The sequence below is a fragment of the Panthera leo genome, chromosome B2, assembly GCF_018350215.1.
Source record: "Panthera leo isolate Ple1 chromosome B2, P.leo_Ple1_pat1.1, whole genome shotgun sequence".
NCBI lineage: Eukaryota > Metazoa > Chordata > Mammalia > Carnivora > Felidae > Panthera > Panthera leo.
The window spans coordinates 4,037,913-4,059,150 of record NC_056683.1 but is presented as its reverse complement, the minus strand read 5'-3'; the positions used below and the strand labels follow the sequence as shown (position 1 = coordinate 4,059,150).

The 21,238-nt window shown below is 43.5% G+C and overlaps 1 protein-coding gene, 1 long non-coding RNA gene and 1 pseudogene across 2 annotated transcripts in view; 1 reads left to right on the top strand and 2 right to left on the bottom strand.

Moving 5' to 3' along the window:
• Positions 1-6,114: 6,114 nt before the first annotated feature.
• Positions 6,115-6,831, bottom strand: LOC122219485 (histone H2B type 1-A-like). The gene has a single exon (XM_042937724.1). The coding sequence runs from the start codon at positions 6,714-6,716 to the stop codon at positions 6,336-6,338; it is 381 nt and encodes a 126-aa protein (XP_042793658.1). The 5' UTR covers positions 6,717-6,831; the 3' UTR covers positions 6,115-6,335.
• Positions 6,831-7,519, top strand: LOC122219300 (annotated as a pseudogene).
• A 2,169-nt stretch (positions 7,520-9,688) lies between these two features.
• LOC122219486 overlaps positions 9,689-21,238 on the bottom strand; it is a 47,697-nt gene continuing 36,147 nt past the window's right edge. The window contains exon 5 of the long non-coding RNA XR_006202399.1: positions 9,689-10,128. This is a non-coding gene — a long non-coding RNA (uncharacterized LOC122219486). The remainder of the gene's footprint in view (positions 10,129-21,238) is intronic.

Below are 21,238 nucleotides of genomic sequence, written 5' to 3'. Positions count from 1 at the left end.
GTCAGTCGTGAGTGAGGGAGATATAAATGCCCATAGAAGGCTTTGCATGGTCTATAATTTAGTCTAAACTACTTTAGTCCAGCTTTTAAAAAAAGTTTATTTATTTTGAGAGAGAGAGAGAGAGAGCACGGAGGAGGGGCAGAGAGAGCGAGGGAGAGAGAATCCCAAGCAGGCTCCACGCTGTCGGTACAGAGCCGGACTGACGCAGGGCTGGATCTCATGAATTGTGAGATCACGACCTGAGCCCAAATTAAGCCAGATGCTTAGCTCAACCGACAGCCACGTGGGCACCCCTAAAAATACTTCAGTCCAGCTTTTTCTCAGGTGATCCGGAAGACAGTACACACCCAGGCTGAGCATGCCTACTCAAAGCTGCTGGCCATCTTTCAAAATAACAAGGTCCCGCTTGGAGAAACTGGCCAGGAGAAGCTCCATAAGGACATCAGTCTGGGCTTCCAGATGTTCCGGGAAGCCACCGAGGCCACCTACATCAACAAGAACGTGTCCCTGCACCTGTCCCCCTGCCCAGGGATGGCTGGATCAGCGACATCGTCACTGATGTAGGCAGACGGGCCAGTCAGGGTCCACGCTCAAGGTCACCAGACCCGCTGGCACCAAGAGCCAGTTCCAGAGGTTCTGAGACCCAATGCCTGCCCACTCCCCTAGACAAAAGAGAGTCATGTGCCCAGTCATCAATCAGTCACGTCAGCCCAGGTAGCGTGATGCAAATTTTGAGCAAACCCACGTTAAGCCAAACCTTTGGGGCGGCTTGTTAATTTGTGATGTGTGATGGGTTCAGCCGCGTCCCGTAAAAGGACGTGTCCCGGTCCCGATCCCCGGTACCTTGTTTGTAAATGGGCTATAATTAAGATGTAATTAAAAGAATCACGAGAGGAGATCATCCTGGATTTAAGGTATCCTAATAAGAGACAGGCGAGGGACCTCACAGACACAGAGATGCAGGACGGGGGCCCACGGAAAACCTGAGGCGGCCAGAGACCGGAGCGAGGCGGCTGCAAGCCAAGGACACCCAAGATTGCCGGCCGCCACCAGCAGCCCGGGGAGAGACATGGGACACATCCTCCCTCAGAGCCTCCACAGAGAGCCAGCCCTGCCGGCCGTCTGATTTTGGACTTCTGGCTTTCAAAACAGTGAAAGAACAGATTTGTTGTTTTAAGCCACCCAGTTTGTGGTAACTTGTTGCAGCTGACCTGGGGAAACCGACAAACGGAGTTTCCTGATTCGGACTCGCCCTCCAGGAAAGGTTAGCTCTCATCTGACCCCCGATGTTCTTCAGCTCTTCGTCTCCAATCACGTTCGGGGGCGGACGGCACAAGTAATGGGAGAAATTCTGTTTCATTGATAAAAACGACGATGACGATGATGACGTGTGTTTCTGGAGCGCCTGGGTGGCTCAGTCAGTTAAGCGTCCGATTCTTGGTTTCGGTTCAGGTCGCGATCTCATGGTTTGGGGTTCAAGCCCTGCACTGGGTTCTGTGCTGGCAGCACAGAGCCTGCTTGGGATTCTGTCTCCCTCTCTCTCTGCCCCTCCCCTGCCTGCTCTCTTCCCCTCTCTCTCAAAAATAAATAAGACAGGAGCTCCTGGGTGGCTCAGTCGGTTAAGCGTCTGACTTCGGCTCAGGTCATGACCTCACGGTTCATGAGTTTGAGCCCCGCATCGGGCTCTGTGCTGATAGCTCAGAGCCTGGAGCCTGCTTCCCGTTCTGTGTCTCCCTCTCTCTCTGCCCCTCCCCTGCTTGTGCTCTCTCTCTCTCAAAAAGAAACATTAACAAAAATTAAAAATAAATAAAATAAACATTAAAAAAAAAGATGTATGTTTCTGGCAGACACATGTGCACGAACAGAATGGGGTACCTTAGTAACCCCAGTATCCTGTCACCAGAGAATCGGCATCCTTGAGGAAGGAATCTAACACTAAGGAAGATTCAGTCATCTGATCCCAAGTGGAATATGAGGGGAATTCTGCCATCTGATGTTTATGTCATCTGTCTCCTTTATGCGTAAGATGTTTGCTGGAACCCTTAAACAGGGGTTCTTAGTTTATTGCACTATGGATTTCCTTTGAAGTCTAATTGATCCTATATACATCTTCTTAGAAGAAATACCTAAGTACATATTTAACAAAAAAAATAGTGCCAGATTGAAATAGTTTTCAAAATATTTTTAAAATGTTTGATACAGTGGTATTTGTGCTTCTTCATTCGCACTTCAAATAGCAAAATAACAATTACAGCATTTTGAGGTTCTCGTGAGCATAAACAATGTCCTGAGAAATCTGTAACCGCGATTAAGTGCTGGGACTCCAGCTGTGATTTCCTTGTCAACGAAGCCACCAGTATGGCTAATCTGACTGCTCTGACTGCTCTTCGGTATTCATAATGGAAAGGAATGCTACATTTCAGGTAATGGTTAGTGAAAACGAAAAGTTTTCTCCTCTAAGACTACTTTGTCAGTTGAGCAGAGAGTGCGTTTTAGGGAGACAAGATTAAGAGCACTGAGACTAGGGAGGGACAGTAATCCATGCGTGCCCTAGATGACGGGGTCTGGACAAACACGGTGGCGGTGGAGACGGTGGAAAGTAATCACACGACAGAAACATACAGGAAGTAAAATCCACGTAGCTTGCAGATAGATTGAAGCAGAGGCTGAACAAAGGAACTAACCAGGAAAAATACCACATTTCTGGCTTGAACAACCGTGTGAATGGGGCGGCCCCATGGGTGCAACGAACCACGGAGATTGAAAACGCTCTGTCAGGGGACATTGCGAATCCTCACGGGGAGAATTCAGAGGTGGCTGTGTGATAGCAGAGAAGTGATGCTGAGGAGTAAGCAGCTGAAGTTACTGGTTAGAATTCATGGAGAGCGCGGGACCGCAGAGACTGATGTGTGCGTCTGCCATAGGTGTTTAGAGCGAGGGGTACGGTTTAGGCTGCCTGGAGAGAGAGTTTAGTCTAGTGTCCACTAGCCACATGTAATTGAGCGCTTGAAATGTCGCAGGCCTGAACTAAGACATGCCGTAAGAGCAAAATGCACATGGGATTTCAAAACCCTAATTTTTTAATATGCAAATTATAATTTTTCTCTTTATAACATGTTGAAATTATACCCTTATTTTGAGATGGGGGGCAAGTGAGTGAGAAGCGGAGAGAGAGAGAGAGAGAGAGAGAGAGAGAGAGAGAGAAGCAGGGCTCACCCAAAGCGGGGCTTGATGTCACCCGATGTGGGACTCAAACTCGCGAACCATAAGATCATGACCTGAGCCAAAGTCAGATGCTTAACCGACTGAGTCACTGAAATTATAATATTTTTGGTATATTCAACAAAATGTTTGACTAAAATTACTTTCACCTGTTTCTTTTTTGTTTGAATGTGGCTACTGGAAAGTTTAAAGCGACATATGTGGCCAGTATTTGTGGCTTGCATTATATTTCTACTGGACATTTTTGAAATTAACAACATAGGCTCAGCTAAAGACACTGGTAAGAGAATGAGAAGACAGACCACAGATGGAGAAAATATTTGAAGATCATGTATCTTCTAAAGGACTTGTATCCAGAACATATTTCTCAAAACGCCTGAAACTCAAGGGTAAAATAAACCCAATTAAAGAACAGGCAAAAGATCTGGACAGACATCTCCCCAAAAAGATATACAGATGTCAGACAAGCGTATCACAAGACCCTCAACATAACTGTCATTAGGGAAATACAAATTAAACAACGAGATATTATACACCTACTAGAACGGCTAAAATCCAACACATGACATTACCAAATGCTGACGAGGGTATGGAACGAGAATTCTCGTTCACCCCTTGTGAGACTGCTCAAAGGCACAGTCACTATGGAAGACAATCGAAGAGTTCCTCACACAGCTAAACATCCAAGCCAGCAACTGTGCTCCTGGTGACATTTTCCCAACGGTCTGAAACTATGTCCACACAAACCTGCACACAAGTATTTACTTTTATTTAACATTTATTTACTTTCGAGGGAGACAGACAGACAGACAGACAGATGGGGGGTGGGTAGAGAGAGGGAGACAGAGGATCTGAAGCAGGCTCCGAGCTGTCAGCACAGAGCCCGATTCGGGGCTCGAACTCACGGACTCTGAGATCATCACCTGCGTCAAACTCAGACGCTTAACGGACTGAGCCACCCAGGGTGCCCCAAACCTGCACACAAGCATTTATAACAACTTTACTTACAAGGGCTAAAACGTGGAAGGAACCAATCCCTTGCAATAGGTAAATGGATAGACAAACTGTGGTATATCCATACAGCAGAGTTATTCACTGATAAAAAGTAACAAGATATTAATCCACAGAACAAAAATGGATGAATCTTAAATACACGCTGATAAAGGAAAGCACCAGACCGAAAAATGATACCTTTCAACTCCAGAGTTGATAAGAATGTGGGAGCTGTGTGGATACCTGCTGTTTCATAAGGTATAATCAGTGCAGCTTGACCCCGACTGGAGATGATGCCCCTTTCCTATACAGTGTGGCACAGATGTCCCATCTGCTGGCTCCCTGAAGGACCCCCAGCTAAGGCGTTCAGCGGCTGTCTCACTATGTACAGAAGCACGTTGATACTTTTCTCCTATGAATTTTTACTACACATATTTAATCAAATGGTGCTAAAGTTTGGGTTTTTCTCTGCAAAAATGTATATGCATTAAATCTATTTAAAAAAAATTTTTTTTTAACGTTTACTTATTTTTGAGACAGAGAGAGACAGAGCATGAACGGGAGAGGGTCAGAGAGAGGGAGACACAGAATCTGAAACAGGCTCCAGGCTCTGAGCTGTCAGCACAGAGCCCGACGCGGGGCTCGAACCCACGGACCGTGAGATCATGACCTGAGCCGAAGTCGGCCGCTTAACCGACTGAGCCACCCAGGCGCCCCAACATTAAATCTATTTTTTAAAAGGGAGGAATAAAAATAGAAATTAACAGTCAAACTGGGGACTCCAGATAGACCACAGGTCTCTGGGAAGTAGTTATAATAATTTGATCCCTTCTTTTTAATGTCCATTTCTATGGCCTTTATCACTGATCCTTTTTTAAGTTTATTGATTTATTGATTTTTTAGTGATTGAGAAAGAGTGAGAGTTGGGGAGGGGTAAAGAGAGAGAATCCCAAGCAGGCTCCGCACTGTCAGCGAAATGCGAGATCATGACATGAGCTAAAACCAACAGTCAGATGCTTAACCGACTGAACCACCCAGGTGGCCCATCACTGATTTTCTTTGAATGCTTGTGGGCTCTCTGAGAAGCATCCAGATGATTATGATCTTGTACCCAAAGTCACATGACTCGAATACTGGGCATCCTATTTTGATAAATACCATAGGACCCGATTGGGGACGTCTCGGTATTTGAGTCCAGTAATAGCACAAATGCGAGTTTAATGATCCAATCACAAAACAAAGATGATCCTATTATAACTTGTAAGAAGTTACGCAAAAGAGAGTCAACTCAACTCACGTTACCTGTTTGCCAGGCTGATTGTGGTTAGCCTGACTACTGGGTAACAAATGTGAATTAGGGGTCGCAGCAAGATCTCCACACTCTTGTCAATCTGTTCAACAAACAGCCCAGTTTAGGGATGGCAATAAATGTTCCAGTGAAGTCAGATCAACAAACTGAGCTTTGGTCCTCAAGTGTCAGCAGTCAATGGACAGCTAGCCTGATCCACAGGACATTTTTCACACACCAGCCAATGTAAAGTGGGAGCAAAACAGGTAATAACCTAATGCTCGGGTACTAGACTGTCCTGAGTTTTTCCACAGCTCCAGGCTCCTTGCCCGGTAATCTGAGAGGGTACTTAAAACTAAGACTCCTAGAGAAAGGCAAGCCATATTCCCATGGCCCTCACGGCCCATGGAAGGACCTCTCCAAGGACACAGGATTATTGCAACTTCCGTTCAAATGACTCCCCTTTCCAAATTGCTTCACCTAGATCTCAAGCCTCACTGAAAAGTGCAGATGTAGGATTATATAGATTATATATTTTAATACATAACATACATTATAAATACATAGAACATAAATACATATTTAAAACTAAAATAAAAGACAGTCCATGAACCACTCTAGTGAGAAGTTATTTCTCAAGCATTTTTTCAAGCATGTTCTACGGTGAGCAAAGTAAACTTGGCAAGCAGTGTAATCAATTTGCTGGTAAAACCAGAAGTTTCTCTAGATGGAAGACCAACTCACATTAATTAAGCTTATACAGTCCCTTCAGAATTGTGGGTGGCTCTTAAAAGAGCCTTTGGGTTATAAACCTTGCCTAGTGGCAGGAGTTCTACTTGGAGCTGGTGTACTTGGTGACGGCCTTGGTGCCCTCGGACACGGCGTGCTTGGCCAGCTCCCCGGGCAGCAGCAGGCGCACGGCCGTCTGGATCTCCCGGGACGTGATGGTCGAGTGCTTGTTGTAGTGCGCCAGGCGCGACGCCTCGCCCGCGATGCGCTCGAAGATGTCACCAACGAAAGAGTTCATGGTGCTCATGGCCTTGGACGAGATGCCGGTGTCGGGGTGCACCTGCTTCAGCACCTTGTAGACATAAACGGAATAGCTCTCCCTGCGGCATTGCCTGCGCTTTCCTTCCTTCTTCTGGGTTTTGGTTACAGCTTTCTTGAAGCCTTTCTTGGAAATGGTCGTGCCCTTGGAAACCAGCTCCACCATGACTACTGAACAGCTCCAATCAGACTAATAGACTGGAGGGCGGCAAGGGTGGTATTTATAGGCACGGCGCTCAATGACGCATCGGGCAGCCAACATCTGATTGGATGATGGTACATGAGGTGATTCCAGGAAGGTCCTCAGATTGGATCCCAGACGATCAGCCAATCAGATAGCAAATCACAACCCAAGTCAGAATATAAATAGGCCCTGTACCCGCCCTAACGGAAATTTTTTCCGTTAGAACCGTTTGCGCTTTGGCCGTGTCTGGGCGCGGGAAGCAGGGCGGCAAGGCTCGCGCCAAGGCCAAGACGCGCTCGTCGCGGGCCGGGCTGCAGTTCCCGGTGGGGCGCGTGCACCGCCTGCTCCGCAAGGGCAACTACGCCGAGCGGGTCGGGGCCGGCGCGCCGGTGTACCTGGCGGCCGTGCTGGAGTACCTGACGGCCGAGATCCTGGAGCTGGCGGGCAACGCGGCCCGCGACAACAAGAAGACGCGCATCATCCCGCGCCACCTGCAGCTGGCCATCCGCAACGACGAGGAGCCTGGGCCGCGTCACCATCGCGCAGGGCGGCGTCCTGCCCAACATCCAGGCCGTGCTGCTGCCCAAGAAGACCGAGAGCCACCGCCACAAAGTCCAGAGCAAGCAACGTCTCACAAGCAGTAAATCCAGCAAGGGACCTGCGCTTCCGGAGAACGGAGAAAAACAAAGCCACAACTGAATCAAAGGCTCTTTTCAGAGCTGTTCAGTTTCTGAGAAACCGCTTGGGCTTGGAGACCGCTGATTCAGCAACGAATAAGGATTTAATTGACCACAACTCTTTTTTTATGCAGGACTCCGAAAACGATCTAGTCGGTGGTGCCCGCGGCCTCTGAAGCAGTTCACCTTAATGAGCAGTACACTTGGCAATGGAGCTGATGGACCTTGCCCTTGAGAGTCTTCAGAGCTGCTGCCTAGCGGGCTGCTGGGGGCAGAAGTGCCATTTTCCAGGGGTGGGGGAACGGAGCCAACTTAGATGCGGGCTGTTGTGACCACCCAACTCCCGTGAAAAAGACTGAAGGTGTGGAATCTGCCTGGAGGGTTTGTGTTTTAATGACGGTAGAGTTAGACTACACGAAGATTAGAAGCAAACAGCGTGCCTGCAGGAGGTCAGCCAAGGAGCTAGCGAATCAACAGGCATCTATAGGCCTATTTTCTAAAGTGCCCACAGCAAGGGCTTTCCTTCCATTCCAAGAGCTCTAGGATTCTTCCGTATCCTGAAGTCTGTAACCATGACCTGCTAATTAGCCAACAGATAAAAGGCACAAATATTTCACGCCTGTCTGTGAAAAACAGTAAAAAGGGATAGGAGGTATATTTCTCGGTGTTCTATCAAAATGTCTGATACCATTTTGATGGTAAAAATCCTAGCCGTGATATTCGAGTCTGTAAGGTGACAAGGCAACTTTCTATCCTAGAATACTAGGAACTGATTTCAAGAGGTTTACCCACTTGAAGCAAATATCTTTTTTCAAGTTTATTTTGAGAAAGTGCGTGCAGGTGCGGAGGAGGGGCAGAGCATGAGGCGGGGGGGGGGGGGGGGGGGGGGGGGGGGGGGGGGGGGAGAATCCCAAGCAGGATAGGATCCACACTGTCCGCACAGAGCCCGATGCGGGGCTGGATCTCACAAACCATGAGATGGTGACCTGAGCAGAGATCACCAGTTGGACGCTTAAGCCACGGGCTGCCCAGGGGCCCGCAAATGTTTTCCTGATCCGTTAGTATTGCATACGAGCAAAAAACCCACAAAACATGAAAAAGGAAAGTGGCCAAATGCACAAGTCTTGTACAAAAATGAAATCATTAAAACTCTCCAAACACAACGCAAAACAAACAAAAGTCTGCACAGTACATGAGCTACAAAAATTCCTTAAACGTTCACAAAATAAAAAATTAACATCTTTGTCTAAACCTATAGAATTGGAAGTGTCTCACAATTATAAAGACACATGAAATAAAACCTATGTTAACTTATTTAAAAATACTGATGAGATATAAGGATTTCTGGAAACACATAAATTGCTTAAATTAATGTTGGAAATGAGTGAGAGCTAAGATACGTGGGGAGAAAAAAACAGCTCACCAATGAGCTACCAGCCTCAAAGACAGGCTTCCGATCACGTACCCTCTTAGACGTTTAAGGAAAAGACAAATCTACAGCAAATGAAATGTCTCCAGGTTCTGAAAAAAGTCTGTGTTGAAGAGATAAGATAACATCCAATGAAGGAAGCATGCTCCTTATACACCTCCGGTTCATGCAAACTGTGTTAGATGAGAAACTTTTGATGAATAAAATAAATAGGACATTTTTGGTGAATGTTGGCTGTCTCTCATTTATGAAGTCAGGAAGCCCAAGCAAGCACTTAGTCAAAGAAATGTAATATTCCACTGGAATCGGGCTGTGGAAAAATGGGGCATGGGGGGGATTAAAGACAAATGATACTGGGAAGGAACTAGGACAAAGAAGTCTTGATGCTGAAGCCCAGGAGTGGAAATAAGTATACCTGATCACCATCGAAGGGGGCGAATGAAGAGCACAGGGGTTAAATGAGCAATCGTGCTCAAAGGTTAGGAGACAGTCCAAACAAGGGGAAGTGCCTCACCGCTACGAGTTAATGGGTTACACAAGCATGTAATCCAGGAATGACAGCATTGATAAAATTCAAATATGCACATTTCAATTCTTTTTACTACAACACACGTTAAGAAATACATTTCAGGGTCGCCTGGGTGGCTCAGTCGGTTAAGTGTCCGACTTCAGCTCAGGTCACGATCTCACAGTGCGTGGGTTCGAGGCCCACATCGGGCCCTGTGCTGACAGCTCCGAGCCTGGAGCCTGCTTCGGATTCTGTGTCTCCCTCTCTCTCTGCCCCTCCCTGGCTCATACTCTGTGTGTCTTTCTCTCTTTCAAAAATAAACATTAAAAATATTGTTTTAGTGAAAAAAAGAAATACATTTTATATTATGACCGAGGTCACACTGGGAAATACACATGCATACCAGTAACTACAAGGAAAGATTTCAGAAACAGCACGCCATTGTGGAAGGATTCTAAGATTCTCAGATCTTCTCCATCATTCTGTTTTGTTCTACTGTTTCCTGGCATCTCCTACTTCATGAAGGGTTCACAACCTGCTGTGCAGAACACTGGGATGATGAAGAACGGCCAAAGCAGCCACGGCCTGCAGATTTCGCCAGTAAAGGAAGCGCACTCTCTGAGCCGCAATGAGTGGCAGTGCTGCCTGAGCTGAGCCACTAAGAATGTTCCCTGAGACTTCCAGCCTGGAGAGTGAAGGGACGCATCCGGAGGGCTGCAGGGCAGTCTGAAGACTTTAGAAACTTGATCCAGAGATGCCGGTGGCCGAGTCTCTCTTGCTCTTAGAGAAATTTAACAAAATGAAGGTGACACCAGAAAAAAAAAATGTGTGGCTGCTGAAAGAGAACAGAGGATGTCTATGTTTCTGTGTCAGTCCCAGCAGCCTTGATTTCCGTTCTGAGGGTAACCACAGCAGAAGACCCTTAACGCCTCCCTCTCTGTACTTAATCTATTTCAGTGATGGGTTTCTTTCACTTGCAAGCACATTTTTGTCTGGCAAATTCATGTGGTACAGCACAAATCCTATCTCCAGCACCATGGTCAATTAAATGCGTTTGGTCTTTAATCCTGGCCCCTCATCACAGTACTCTTTTGGGTGAAATGAAATGGCCTTTTTTACTTTAATGTGCATTTATTTATGTTTTTATTTTAATTTTTTTAACGTTTGTTCATTTTTGAGAGAGAGAGCAGGAGAGGGGCAGAGAGAGAGGGACACACAGAATCCAAAGCAGGCTCCAGGCTCGGAGCTGTCAGCACAGAGCCCGACGTGGGGCTTGAACTCACGGACTGCAACGTCGTGACCTGACCTGAAGTCGGACACTTAACCGACTGAGCCACCCAGGAGCGTATTTATTTTGAAGGGGGTGGGGGCAGAGAGAGAGGGAGAGTGAATCCCAAGCAGGCTCTGTGCTATGAGCACAAACCTCGAGATCATGACCTAAGCCAAAATCAAAAGTCAGAGACACTTAACCAACTGAGCCACCCAAGAGCCCCTGAAATGGCCTTGTTTTTCATCAAGGGTATCACTGAGAGATAACTGGCAAATAAGGGAGAAGAGGCAGAAAAAACAACATGCATGTTAGCTAAGGGATGGAATTTTCCTCTTTCTTCCAATAGTATAAGGCAATTAAGAAAACTTAATGCCAACATGGGGTATGGCTGGCCGTCTGAGGCTATTTTTGGATCAACAGAACGTTGTGACTCTATTCTATGGGGTCATCAACCCAATCCTATCCTGTGCTGCTAGAATCCATATGAGGGCAGTGACATAAGCCGGACTGTCACTTATAGTTTCTTCCCTTGCCCCACGAGTCCTCTGAAATCCTGATATTTACCAGAACTGGACCACATTTAACTTTCTACTTAGTAGAAATAAAAGTGGCATATAATTTTCTTCCCATCTTAAACTACTGGATGTTCTTACACAGTGTATTAATCAAGCAATAATATATGACCATCATGTAACAATGACCCCCAAATAACACGATGCTGAAAATAAGAACAAACTTGTTGCATTCCCTGGAAAATAACAATATTGTTGGACCACTGACAGTTTCCCTTTAAAATCTGGCAGCAAAATTTGGGAATCCCCAAATGAATCTCCTCTCCCTTTATCACAGATTAAATATATAAATTAAATATATATATACATATATATTTATATATACATATGAACATTAATATATAAATTAATATGAACATTAATATATAAATTAAATAAGAGTCAAGTCATTTCATTCCTAACATCTTTCTTCTGATTCTCCTGAATCCCAGCCATTCACGTTCTGCTTGGATTCTAGGTTGGTACGTGTGTTCTTTCTGGGCAATCTAGGATCTCCTATCATCTTAAGGGCCCCAGAAAGGTCTCTAAGTTCAATAACAAGTGTCCTTATAAGAGACCAAAGAGAAGACACAGAGAAGAGAAGATTACGTGAAAGATGAAGGCAGAGATGAAAACAATATGGTTTCAAACCAAGAAACGCCGAAGATTCCTGGAAGCCACCAGAAACCAGGAGGGAAGCACGGGACAAATTCTTTCTCTGAGCATAAAGGAACCAATTCTGCCAACACTTGATTTTGACTTCTTCCTGCCAGAACTAAAGAAGAATAATTTGGAACTAAAGAAGTCATAATTTGCTATGACAGCCACAAGAAACTAATACCCTCTCTTAAGGGGATGAAAAGACAAGCTATCGAGGCAAAGAAAATAGCTGTAAAACACACACATGGCAAGGCGCTAGCATCTAGGATATATAAAGAACTTCCGAAACTCTACCCTAAAAATTACCGAACAATCCAAATAGAACGTGGATGAAAAACATGACGGGACTTTTCACCAAAAAGGATATACAGATGGCAAATAAACACATGAACTATCACTTGTCAGTATCCTATGTCATTAGGGAATTTCAAATTAAAACCGTAATGAGATACCACTATATACCTACTGGAATGACCAAAATCCAAAACACCGACACCATCAATTGTGGCCAGGGGTTGGAATGACAGAAATTCCCATTAATCGCCGGCTGTAGAGAAAAACCGCACAGCCACTTTGAAAGACACCGTTGCTTACAAAAGTAAATGTGAGCTTTGTGTTGGATCCAGCAAGATCTACATCTATCTCCCAAATGTTGATAGCAGTTTTATTCACAATTCAATTCAATAGGTGGCTGGAGCAATAATCTATGGTACATCCGTACAAGGAAGTATGATTCAGTGATAAAACAAGAAATGAGCTATCAAGCCATGAAAAGGCAGTAGGAATCCTAAAAGCATATTTCTGAGTGAAAGGAGCCAGTCTGAACAGGCAACAGACTGCAGGAGTCTAAGAACATCCTGGAAAAGGCAAAACTATAAAAACAGTAAAAAGAGCCGTGGTTGTCAGGCTTTGGCGGTGGGAGGGGGCAGGGACGAACAGACCGGACACGGGCAAGTTTTAGGACAAGGAAACCATTCTGCGTAATACTCTACAGCGGACATGTGACCTCACGCATTTGTCAAAACCCATAGACACACAAACCTGCACGACAGAGAGTGAACCCCAATGTGAATTATGGACGTTAGTTAATGATAATATATCAATAGCGGTTCATTAATTGTAACAAATGCACCACACTAATGTAGAGGCAGAGGGGGTATACGAGATATATGCACTTTCTGCCCGATCTTTCTGTCGACCCGAAACTGCGTTTAAAAATAAAGTCTGTTTTTAAAAAATCAATTGCAAAAGATTACCCTCCTGTATAATTCAATTTATAGAAACATTCTTGCAATGACATAGTTAAAGAAACTGAGACTATATTAGTGGCCCAAGAGTTGAGAGGGAGTGTGGGTGGCAGAGAAGTGTCTGTGCTATAAAAAGGAAACATGAGAGATCCTTGCTGTGATGGAAGTATTTTATATTTGACTATATCAATGTCAACATCGTGGTTGTGACATTGTACACTTTTGCAAGACATACCTTTTGGGAAAACTGAGTAAACTGTACGTGGTATCTGTAATATTTTTTACAACTGCATGTGAACCTACAGTTATCTCAAAGTTTAATTTAAAAAAACTTGTAGGATGCCGTTAAAAGAAAGGGAAATCCAGCACGAAATGTTTATATCAGAAAAGGAGAAAGTTCAGGGTGCCTGGGCCAGACTCTCGATTTCGGCTCAGGTCGTGATCCCAGGGTCGTTGGATGGAGCCCCGTGTTGGCTCTGAGGTGAGTGTGGAGCCTGCTCGAGATTCTTTCTCTCCCTCTGCCCCTCCCCATTTGCTCACGCATGTGTGTGCATGCTCTCTAAATTTTTTTTTTTAATTTTTAAAAAAAGAAAAGGAGAAAGTTCTCAAACCATTACTACAAACTTCTACATTAAGATACGGAAAAAGCAAAATAAGTTCAGTGCAGAAAGAAAGATAAGAAGATAACTCGATGAGATTAAAAACAGAAAAACAACAGCAAAACTACTGAAACAAAATGTCTTTTTTTTTTTTTTTTTTTTTAATTTATTTTTGGGACAGAGAGAGACAGAGCATGAACGGGGGAAGGGGCAGAGAGAGAGGGAGGCACAGAATCAGAAACAGGCTCCAGGCTCTGAGCCATCAGCCCAGAGCCTGACGCGGGGCTCGAACTCACGGACCGCAAGATCGTGACCTGGCTGAAGTCGGACGCTTAACCGACTGCGCCACCCAGGCGCCCCGAAACAAAATGTCTTTAAAAAGGGACAATATAGGGACACCTGGGTGGCTCCGACCTCGTGGTTCGTGAGTTTGAGCCCCGAGTCGGGCTCCGTGTTGACAGCTCAGAGCCTGGAGCCTGCTTCAGATTCTGTGTCTCCCTCTGTCTCTCTGCTCCTCCCCACTCATGCTCGGTCTCTGTTTCTCAAAAAAAATAAACGTTAAAAAAATACTTTTTTTAAAAATCAATACAGTTGAGAAGCTCTATCAAGACTGATGATAAAAGAGAGAAGGCACAATTTGAAAACACAAATTAGTGAATCTCAGAATTAAAACAGGGGATGTAACAGACCATTAAAATGATAAGGTAATATTACAAGCAATCACAAAGCCAGAAGAATTCATCCAAGATAAATTAGAAAAATTGAATATTTTTATATCTTTTAAAGAAACTGAAATAGTAATGAAAAACCTTCACCAAATAAAATCTGTAGACCCAGATGGTTTCACTAAAGAATTCTACCAAATGTTTAAAGAAGAAATAGCACTGATTTTACACAATCTCTTCCAGAAAATGAAAGAAAAAATACTTTCCAACTCCATTTATGATTCCAAAATTAGCCCAATACTAAAACAATACAAAAACAGTACAAAATAAAACTACAGACCAATATCCCTTATGAACACAGAAACAATAATAGCAAATCAAGTCCAACAATGTATATAGATCAGGAATGCAAGACAGGTTCAATATTCAAAATTCAGGTCATCTACCATATTAAGAGTATAAAGAAGAAAACTATGATCATAGTAATGAATGCAGAGAAAACATCTGACAAGTCACTATCCTTTCCTGATTAAAAACTCTCAACAGACTAGGAATAGCAGAGAACTTCCTGAGTCTGAAAAAGGACATCTACAAATATTCTACAGGTAATGTCATCCTAATGAAGAGAGACTCAGTGCTTCCCAGTAAGATCAGGAACAAGGCAAAGATGTTCATGATCACCATTAAATTCAACCCCTGGGGCACCTGGGTAGCTCAGTTGGTTAAGCATGCGACTTCTACTCAGTTATGATCTCACAGTTCATGGGTTCAAGCCCCGCATCGGGCCCTGTGCTGACAGCTCGGAGCCTGGAGCCTGCTTCGGATTCTGTGTCTCCCTCTTTCTCTGTCCCTCCCCTGCTCATGCTCTCTCTCTCTCAAAAATAAATAAACATTTAAAAAAAATTATAAATTCAACCCCTGAAGTCCTTCATAGTACAATGAAGCAAGAAAAAGAGATTAAAGGCTTATGGATTTGAAAGGAACAAATAAAACTCCCTCTATTTAAAGACGATGTGATTGTCTATGTGGAAAATCACAAAGAATTTACAAAAAAAAAAAAAAAAAAGAAAACAAAATTCCTAAAACCAATAACTGAACCAGAATATCAAACAATTTTGAAAAGAAAGAATAAAGCGGGAGGAATCGCTCTCCCCAATTTCAAGACTTATTATATAATACAGTGATCAAGACTGTATAGTAATAGGAAGGGATAGATAAAACAGAACCCACAAATAGTCCTACACGGGTAGGGCCAACTACCCTAACACGGGTAGTTTTTGACAATGATGAAAAAGAAATTTAAGGGAGGAAGTATACTCTTTTCAACAAAGACCAACAGGCAAACATATGAAACTCAGCCTAAGCCTCACACCTTCTGCAAAAATTCACTTGAAACTGATGATGGTAGATTTAAAGGTAAAATGTAAAACTGTAAACCTTTTAGAAAAAAGAGAAAAATCTTTGGGATCTGGAACTATGCAAAAAGTTCTTACACATGAAACCAAAATCATCCAGAAGAGAAAAAAATTGGTAGATCTCATCAAAAGTAATGACATTTGTTTTGTGGAAAGTCCTGCAAAGAAGTTTAAAAAGAGAAGCTATGCACATAAAGAAAATATCTGCAAACTATATACATGACAAAAAGTTTGTATTTAGAATATATTAAGACTTTCTGGAGCTCTAGCTGGCTCAGTCCATAGAGCATGTGACTCTTGATCTCAGGGTAGTGAATTCAAGCTCCTCATTAGGTGTGGAGTCTATTTAAAAAAGAAAAAAAATTAGAGGATATGAACTTTTCCAAGCTCAATAGTAAAAAATCCAAATTATCCCATTAAAAATGGGCAAAAGTCATGGAAATTAATAACCTTTAGCATTAATGACCATTAGGAAACTGCAAATTCAGATTATGATAAGATACCAATATATACCTATTAGGCAACTAAAATAAAAAATAGTGACAACACTGAATGCTGGCATAAATGTGGAGAAATTCCATGTCTCATATGCTGCCAGTGAGAAAATAAAATGGTATAGTCACTGGAAAATATCTTGGCAGTTTCTTAAAAAGTGAAATGTATGTTTACCATATGATCCCACACTACACTACCAAGCATTCACCCCAGAGAAATGAAAACTTACAGTTACACAAAGACCTAAAAGGTCCTTTAATAGGTGAATATTAAACGGGCTGTTGTTTACCCCTACCACGGAACGCTACTGAGCAACAAAAAGGAAAAAGCGACCTATACATGCAAAAATCTGGGTACACCTCTGTGGAATTATGCACAGTCAAAATAAAGCCAATCCTAAAAGATTACAGATGATATGATTTCATGTATATATCTCAAAATAAAATTATGGCGTATAAATCGGTGCTTATTTCCAGCTGGTGTCTTCGGTGGTCATCACACAGGAAACATCCACCTGATGAAAGAACTTCCAGGTCTGCAGAAAGCCTTCGCTTCTAGTGAAACTGCCTAACGCGACCCTCGGGGAGCAGAGAGGCTCCCGCCTCCTGCCACTGCCCCATTCCCCAGGAGACTCGGCGCCCACTACCCTCGCTGACCTTTAGGGCAAAGTTGCTTTGGGGTCGGGCCCAACAAACAAAACTCCTGTTGTGATGTCGACGGTGGCGGCCCTCGCATTCCTCATCGTCTTCCCTAGAGACTCAAAAACCTCGCAGAGAATCAACCACAGGAATGCAAGTTGCTAAGAGAGCCCCATCACTTTTGGGGACTCAGTGGAAGGCGGGTATTTACAGTCCGCGTATTCAAATGAGGATTGAGACAACCAGGTCTGATTGGACAAACGATAACAACAGAATATACACGTAAACGCAGGGCTGCCCGTTCGACTCTCTGGTTGGATAGACGCCTACCCGACCTTAGCCAATCAGAGCACCAAGCGCGCTCCATTTCCGCACCCAAAGTTGCCCGAGGATCCTTCCCTCCGTTGAGCCTTAAGTGCCCTTATTTTTGTTTTCTCTGTTTTTGATGGTGGGAAGCAGGTAGGCGAGGCTGACCGGAAGGAGGATGGAGCTGGCCCACGGCGTGACAGCTGAGAGGCCAACACCGTCCTGCCTGACCTGGCAGCCACCGTGCAGCCCTGTCCACCGTCCAAGAACACCAAGGACCACCACTGCAGAGGCAGGTGTAGCTAAGTCTCCAGCCAGTAAAGCCCAGCGAGGAATATGCATTTCTGGGAAAAGGAGACAACAACAAACCAAACACCAAAGGCTCTTTCTCAGAGCCGTGCACCCAATTTCAGAGAAAGAGCTTGATTCCCAAGAACAATACACATTTCAATAAATCAGTCCACTTAATATGTTCGCTTGTAAATTAATTATTATATAATTATATAATTATTAATAATAAATATTTCCTGTAAATTAATCTAGGAGAATGGGTTTTACTCGAAACTTAAGACTGTCTGAATAGATTTTAATCCTGTTCTAACCCTTCTCATTACAAATATGCTCTAGGTACCCACTAAATTGATTTTAAGGCACAGCAGAACACTGCAATTTGAAAAATGCTGAGACAGGGGCACCTGGGTGGCTCAGTTGGTTAAGCTTCCGATTCTGGATTTCCACTCAGGTCACGATCTCATGGTTTGGGAGTTGGAACCCTGCCTCTGGTTCTGTGCTGACTCAGGACTCGGGATTTTCTTTCTCTCTCTCTCTCTCTCTCTCTCTCTCTCTCTCTCTCTCCCTGCCCCTCCCCTGCTCGTGTTCACATACTCTCTCTCTTTCAAAATAAATAAATAAACTTAAAAAAAAAAAGATAAAAGAAAAATGCTGGGACAATCGGTGGCAAAAGAGTAGTGCCATTCTCCTACTCGCCCCAGACTTACCCCTGCATTCAAAAGCTTTAAGGTAAAGACAGTTGAAGCAGAAAGTGTTCACGCAGAGTCTGAAGCCGTGTGTGACATTCCTTAAGAGAGCGCTGGTATTAAGAAAAAAATAAAAGAAAATCTGCTTTTGCTTCGACTCCAAGCTAAGATTAGAATGCTGAGGTGGCTGAACCAAGAGGAAGGAAAATACAGAAAATTTAAGGGAAACTTTTATTTTCTAAAAGATGGAGGGTATGAGGAGAACCCAACAGCTACGCTCAAGGCTGGAATCCTGACACCAACTCCTTATAAGTAGGTTGCTTAATCTCTCTGTGAAGCAAGGATAATGGCAGGTCTATTGCAAGAATTAACAGCATAAGTGTACGTAAAGTACTTGGAACACTGACTAACATACGGAAGTGCTATATAAACGCTCTCCAGAAGAGCACCAGAAACGGATAAAACCGAAGTCCAGGAATCAGAAAGAATAAGGGCACAGTTTTACTTTCTGTAGACAACAGAGTAACAGAACTTTCTTGGAGAAAACTCAAGAGAGCCAGTGAACAGCAAGATAATTTAGTGCAGCGGCAGGATACGAAATGAACACAAAAATCAATAGCAATATTTATAACTATTACCATTTAGAAGATAACAAAAAAGAAAAAGACCAAATTTAAAAAAAAAAATTTTATTTACTTTTGAGAGAGAGAGAGCAGGGCAGGGGCAGAGAGAGAGGGGGACAGAGGATCCAAAGCAGGCTCTGTGCTGACAGCAGAAAGCCATGAACTGTGCGATCATGATCTGAGCCGAAGTTGGACGCCCAAGCGGCTGAGCCACCCAGGCACCCCAAGACCAAATTTTTAAAAGCCACAAAATAGTGCATATAAAATACTTAGGAGCAAATTTCATAAGAAATATATAGGCATACCTCGGAGACGTTTTGTGTGTCTGGTTCCACACCAGTGGGATAAAGCCAGTATCACAATAAAGCGAGTCAAATGAATGTTTTGGTTCCCCAGTGCATATAAACGCTATGCTCACACCATACTGTAGTCTATTAAGCATGCAATGGCATTATGTCTAAAAAACAATGGATGTACCTTAATTTAAAAGCTTATTTCTTTTAACAAAGGCTAACCATCATCTGAGCTTCCAGGGAAGTATAATCAATGATCGCAATCACCATAATAAATATAATAATAAAGAAAATGTTTGAAGTATTGCAAAATTACCGAAACGTGACACAGAGGCACAAAGTGAGCAAATGCTGCTTTAGGAAAATGGCGCTGACAGATTCGCTCCGCGCAGGGTCGCCACAAACCTTCAGTTTGTAAAGATGTGTGCCTGTGAAGTGCAGTAAAGCAAAACACAATAAAATGATCTGTCTGCATGCAAAACCCACACGGGAAAAAAACTGAAACACTCCTAAAAGACTCAAAAGTAGCTCTGAATAAATAAGAAGGCATCCCAGACTTGTGGATGGAGTGACGTTAACATCCTGACAAATTCAGCTTTTCCTGTTTAACTAGATGAAAGTTCACAGGGGGGAAACAGGGCAAACGGCCCTTAAATAGGAACATAATTTCATTTACAATCAAAATAGAGGGCAAATTAAAACTATAGAGGTAAAAAAAAAATTATACAGGAAAAGCCATTCCTTGCCTCTCACGTGGTCAAAAATCGTACAACACACGTAGGTGACGATGTTGGGGAGACACAGGCACACGGGCACATGTACACCTTGCTGGTGGCAGGGTAAAGCAATAGAACACCTATGGTGGGGACACTGAGTAAAATCTCACAAAGTAACATCTGCCTTAACCTTGGGCCCAGGAATTCTCACTTCTAAGAATGTACCCTGAAAATACAATTCCACGTATATGAGATAGCAAAAATGTACAAAGTTGTTCATATAGTTATTATAATTATATATGCTATAATGTGAAATATTATCACATAAAACATTGGCAATTATAATTATTAGGATTTTATATTATTATAATTATATGATATCAAATATTGGAAATAATGTGAATGTCCATCATAGGGGAAACGGTGAATAATCTCCAGGACAGACTCATACTAGAGCACCTGGAAAGCCACAAAAATGAATGAGAATCATCTTGAAACTGGGATACAAGCCCCCACCGACTCCACAATTTATACACATATGGCTCTTAGCTGCCTCTGACCAGAGTCTCGTAGCCCTTAGTAACTGTTAAAAAATCCTGTAAAAGTGCCTCAGGGAAAACATAAAAGCTGCCTCCCCAAAAAGTCTGGGGGGATGCTGTTCTGCCGGAGATAACAAATCTAACGTGCCACGTTTGTAAGAAAAAAACAATAATAGTTTGCAGCCTGGTAACAGTCACAGGATGTAGAACGTCTGCCCTTGGACTCTAGGTATGGCGTCACTCCTGCAATCTGCTGGAAATGTTTCTCTCCAGGCCCCTAGATTGCAAGGACCCCCGAAGCAGAACGACTATCTCACTGCAGTCACACCAACACCAGAAAGGGAGACACCAGAATGGATAAGACGATGGAGAAAGGAAATATCTCAGCTGACCCTAATCCCTAATCAATCAGCATGATCCAAACCCCCTTACCCCTTACCCTGAATTTTCACCCTTTAAACCCAGCTGCTTGTATAAGCCATCGGGCAGTTCAGGACTTTTGAGCATTAGCTCCAGTTCTCCTGGATGGCACCATGTCAATAAATAGCCCATCTTTCTTCACTGCCATAGCTCAGTGTCTGCTTTTATTGGCTTGCTGTGCACCAGATGGATGAACTCTCATCTGGTTTGGATCCAGCCTTCTCATAATGATAGAGGAAAAACTCCTTGATACATTGTGAAGTGAAGAAGAAGAAAGAAAGAAGTTAGAAAGGAAGGAAGGAAGAGAAAGAAAGAAAGAAAGAAAGAAAGAAAGAAAGGAAGAGAAACTGGGTACTGAGTGCTGTCCATGTGTAAAAAGGGGGGAAATGTGAGCCATGTTAATGGTTCAAGAAATCTGAGGGCAAATAAGCAAATTCTGAAATTAAACTGAAATGAATAAAGCTAATTGTGTACCG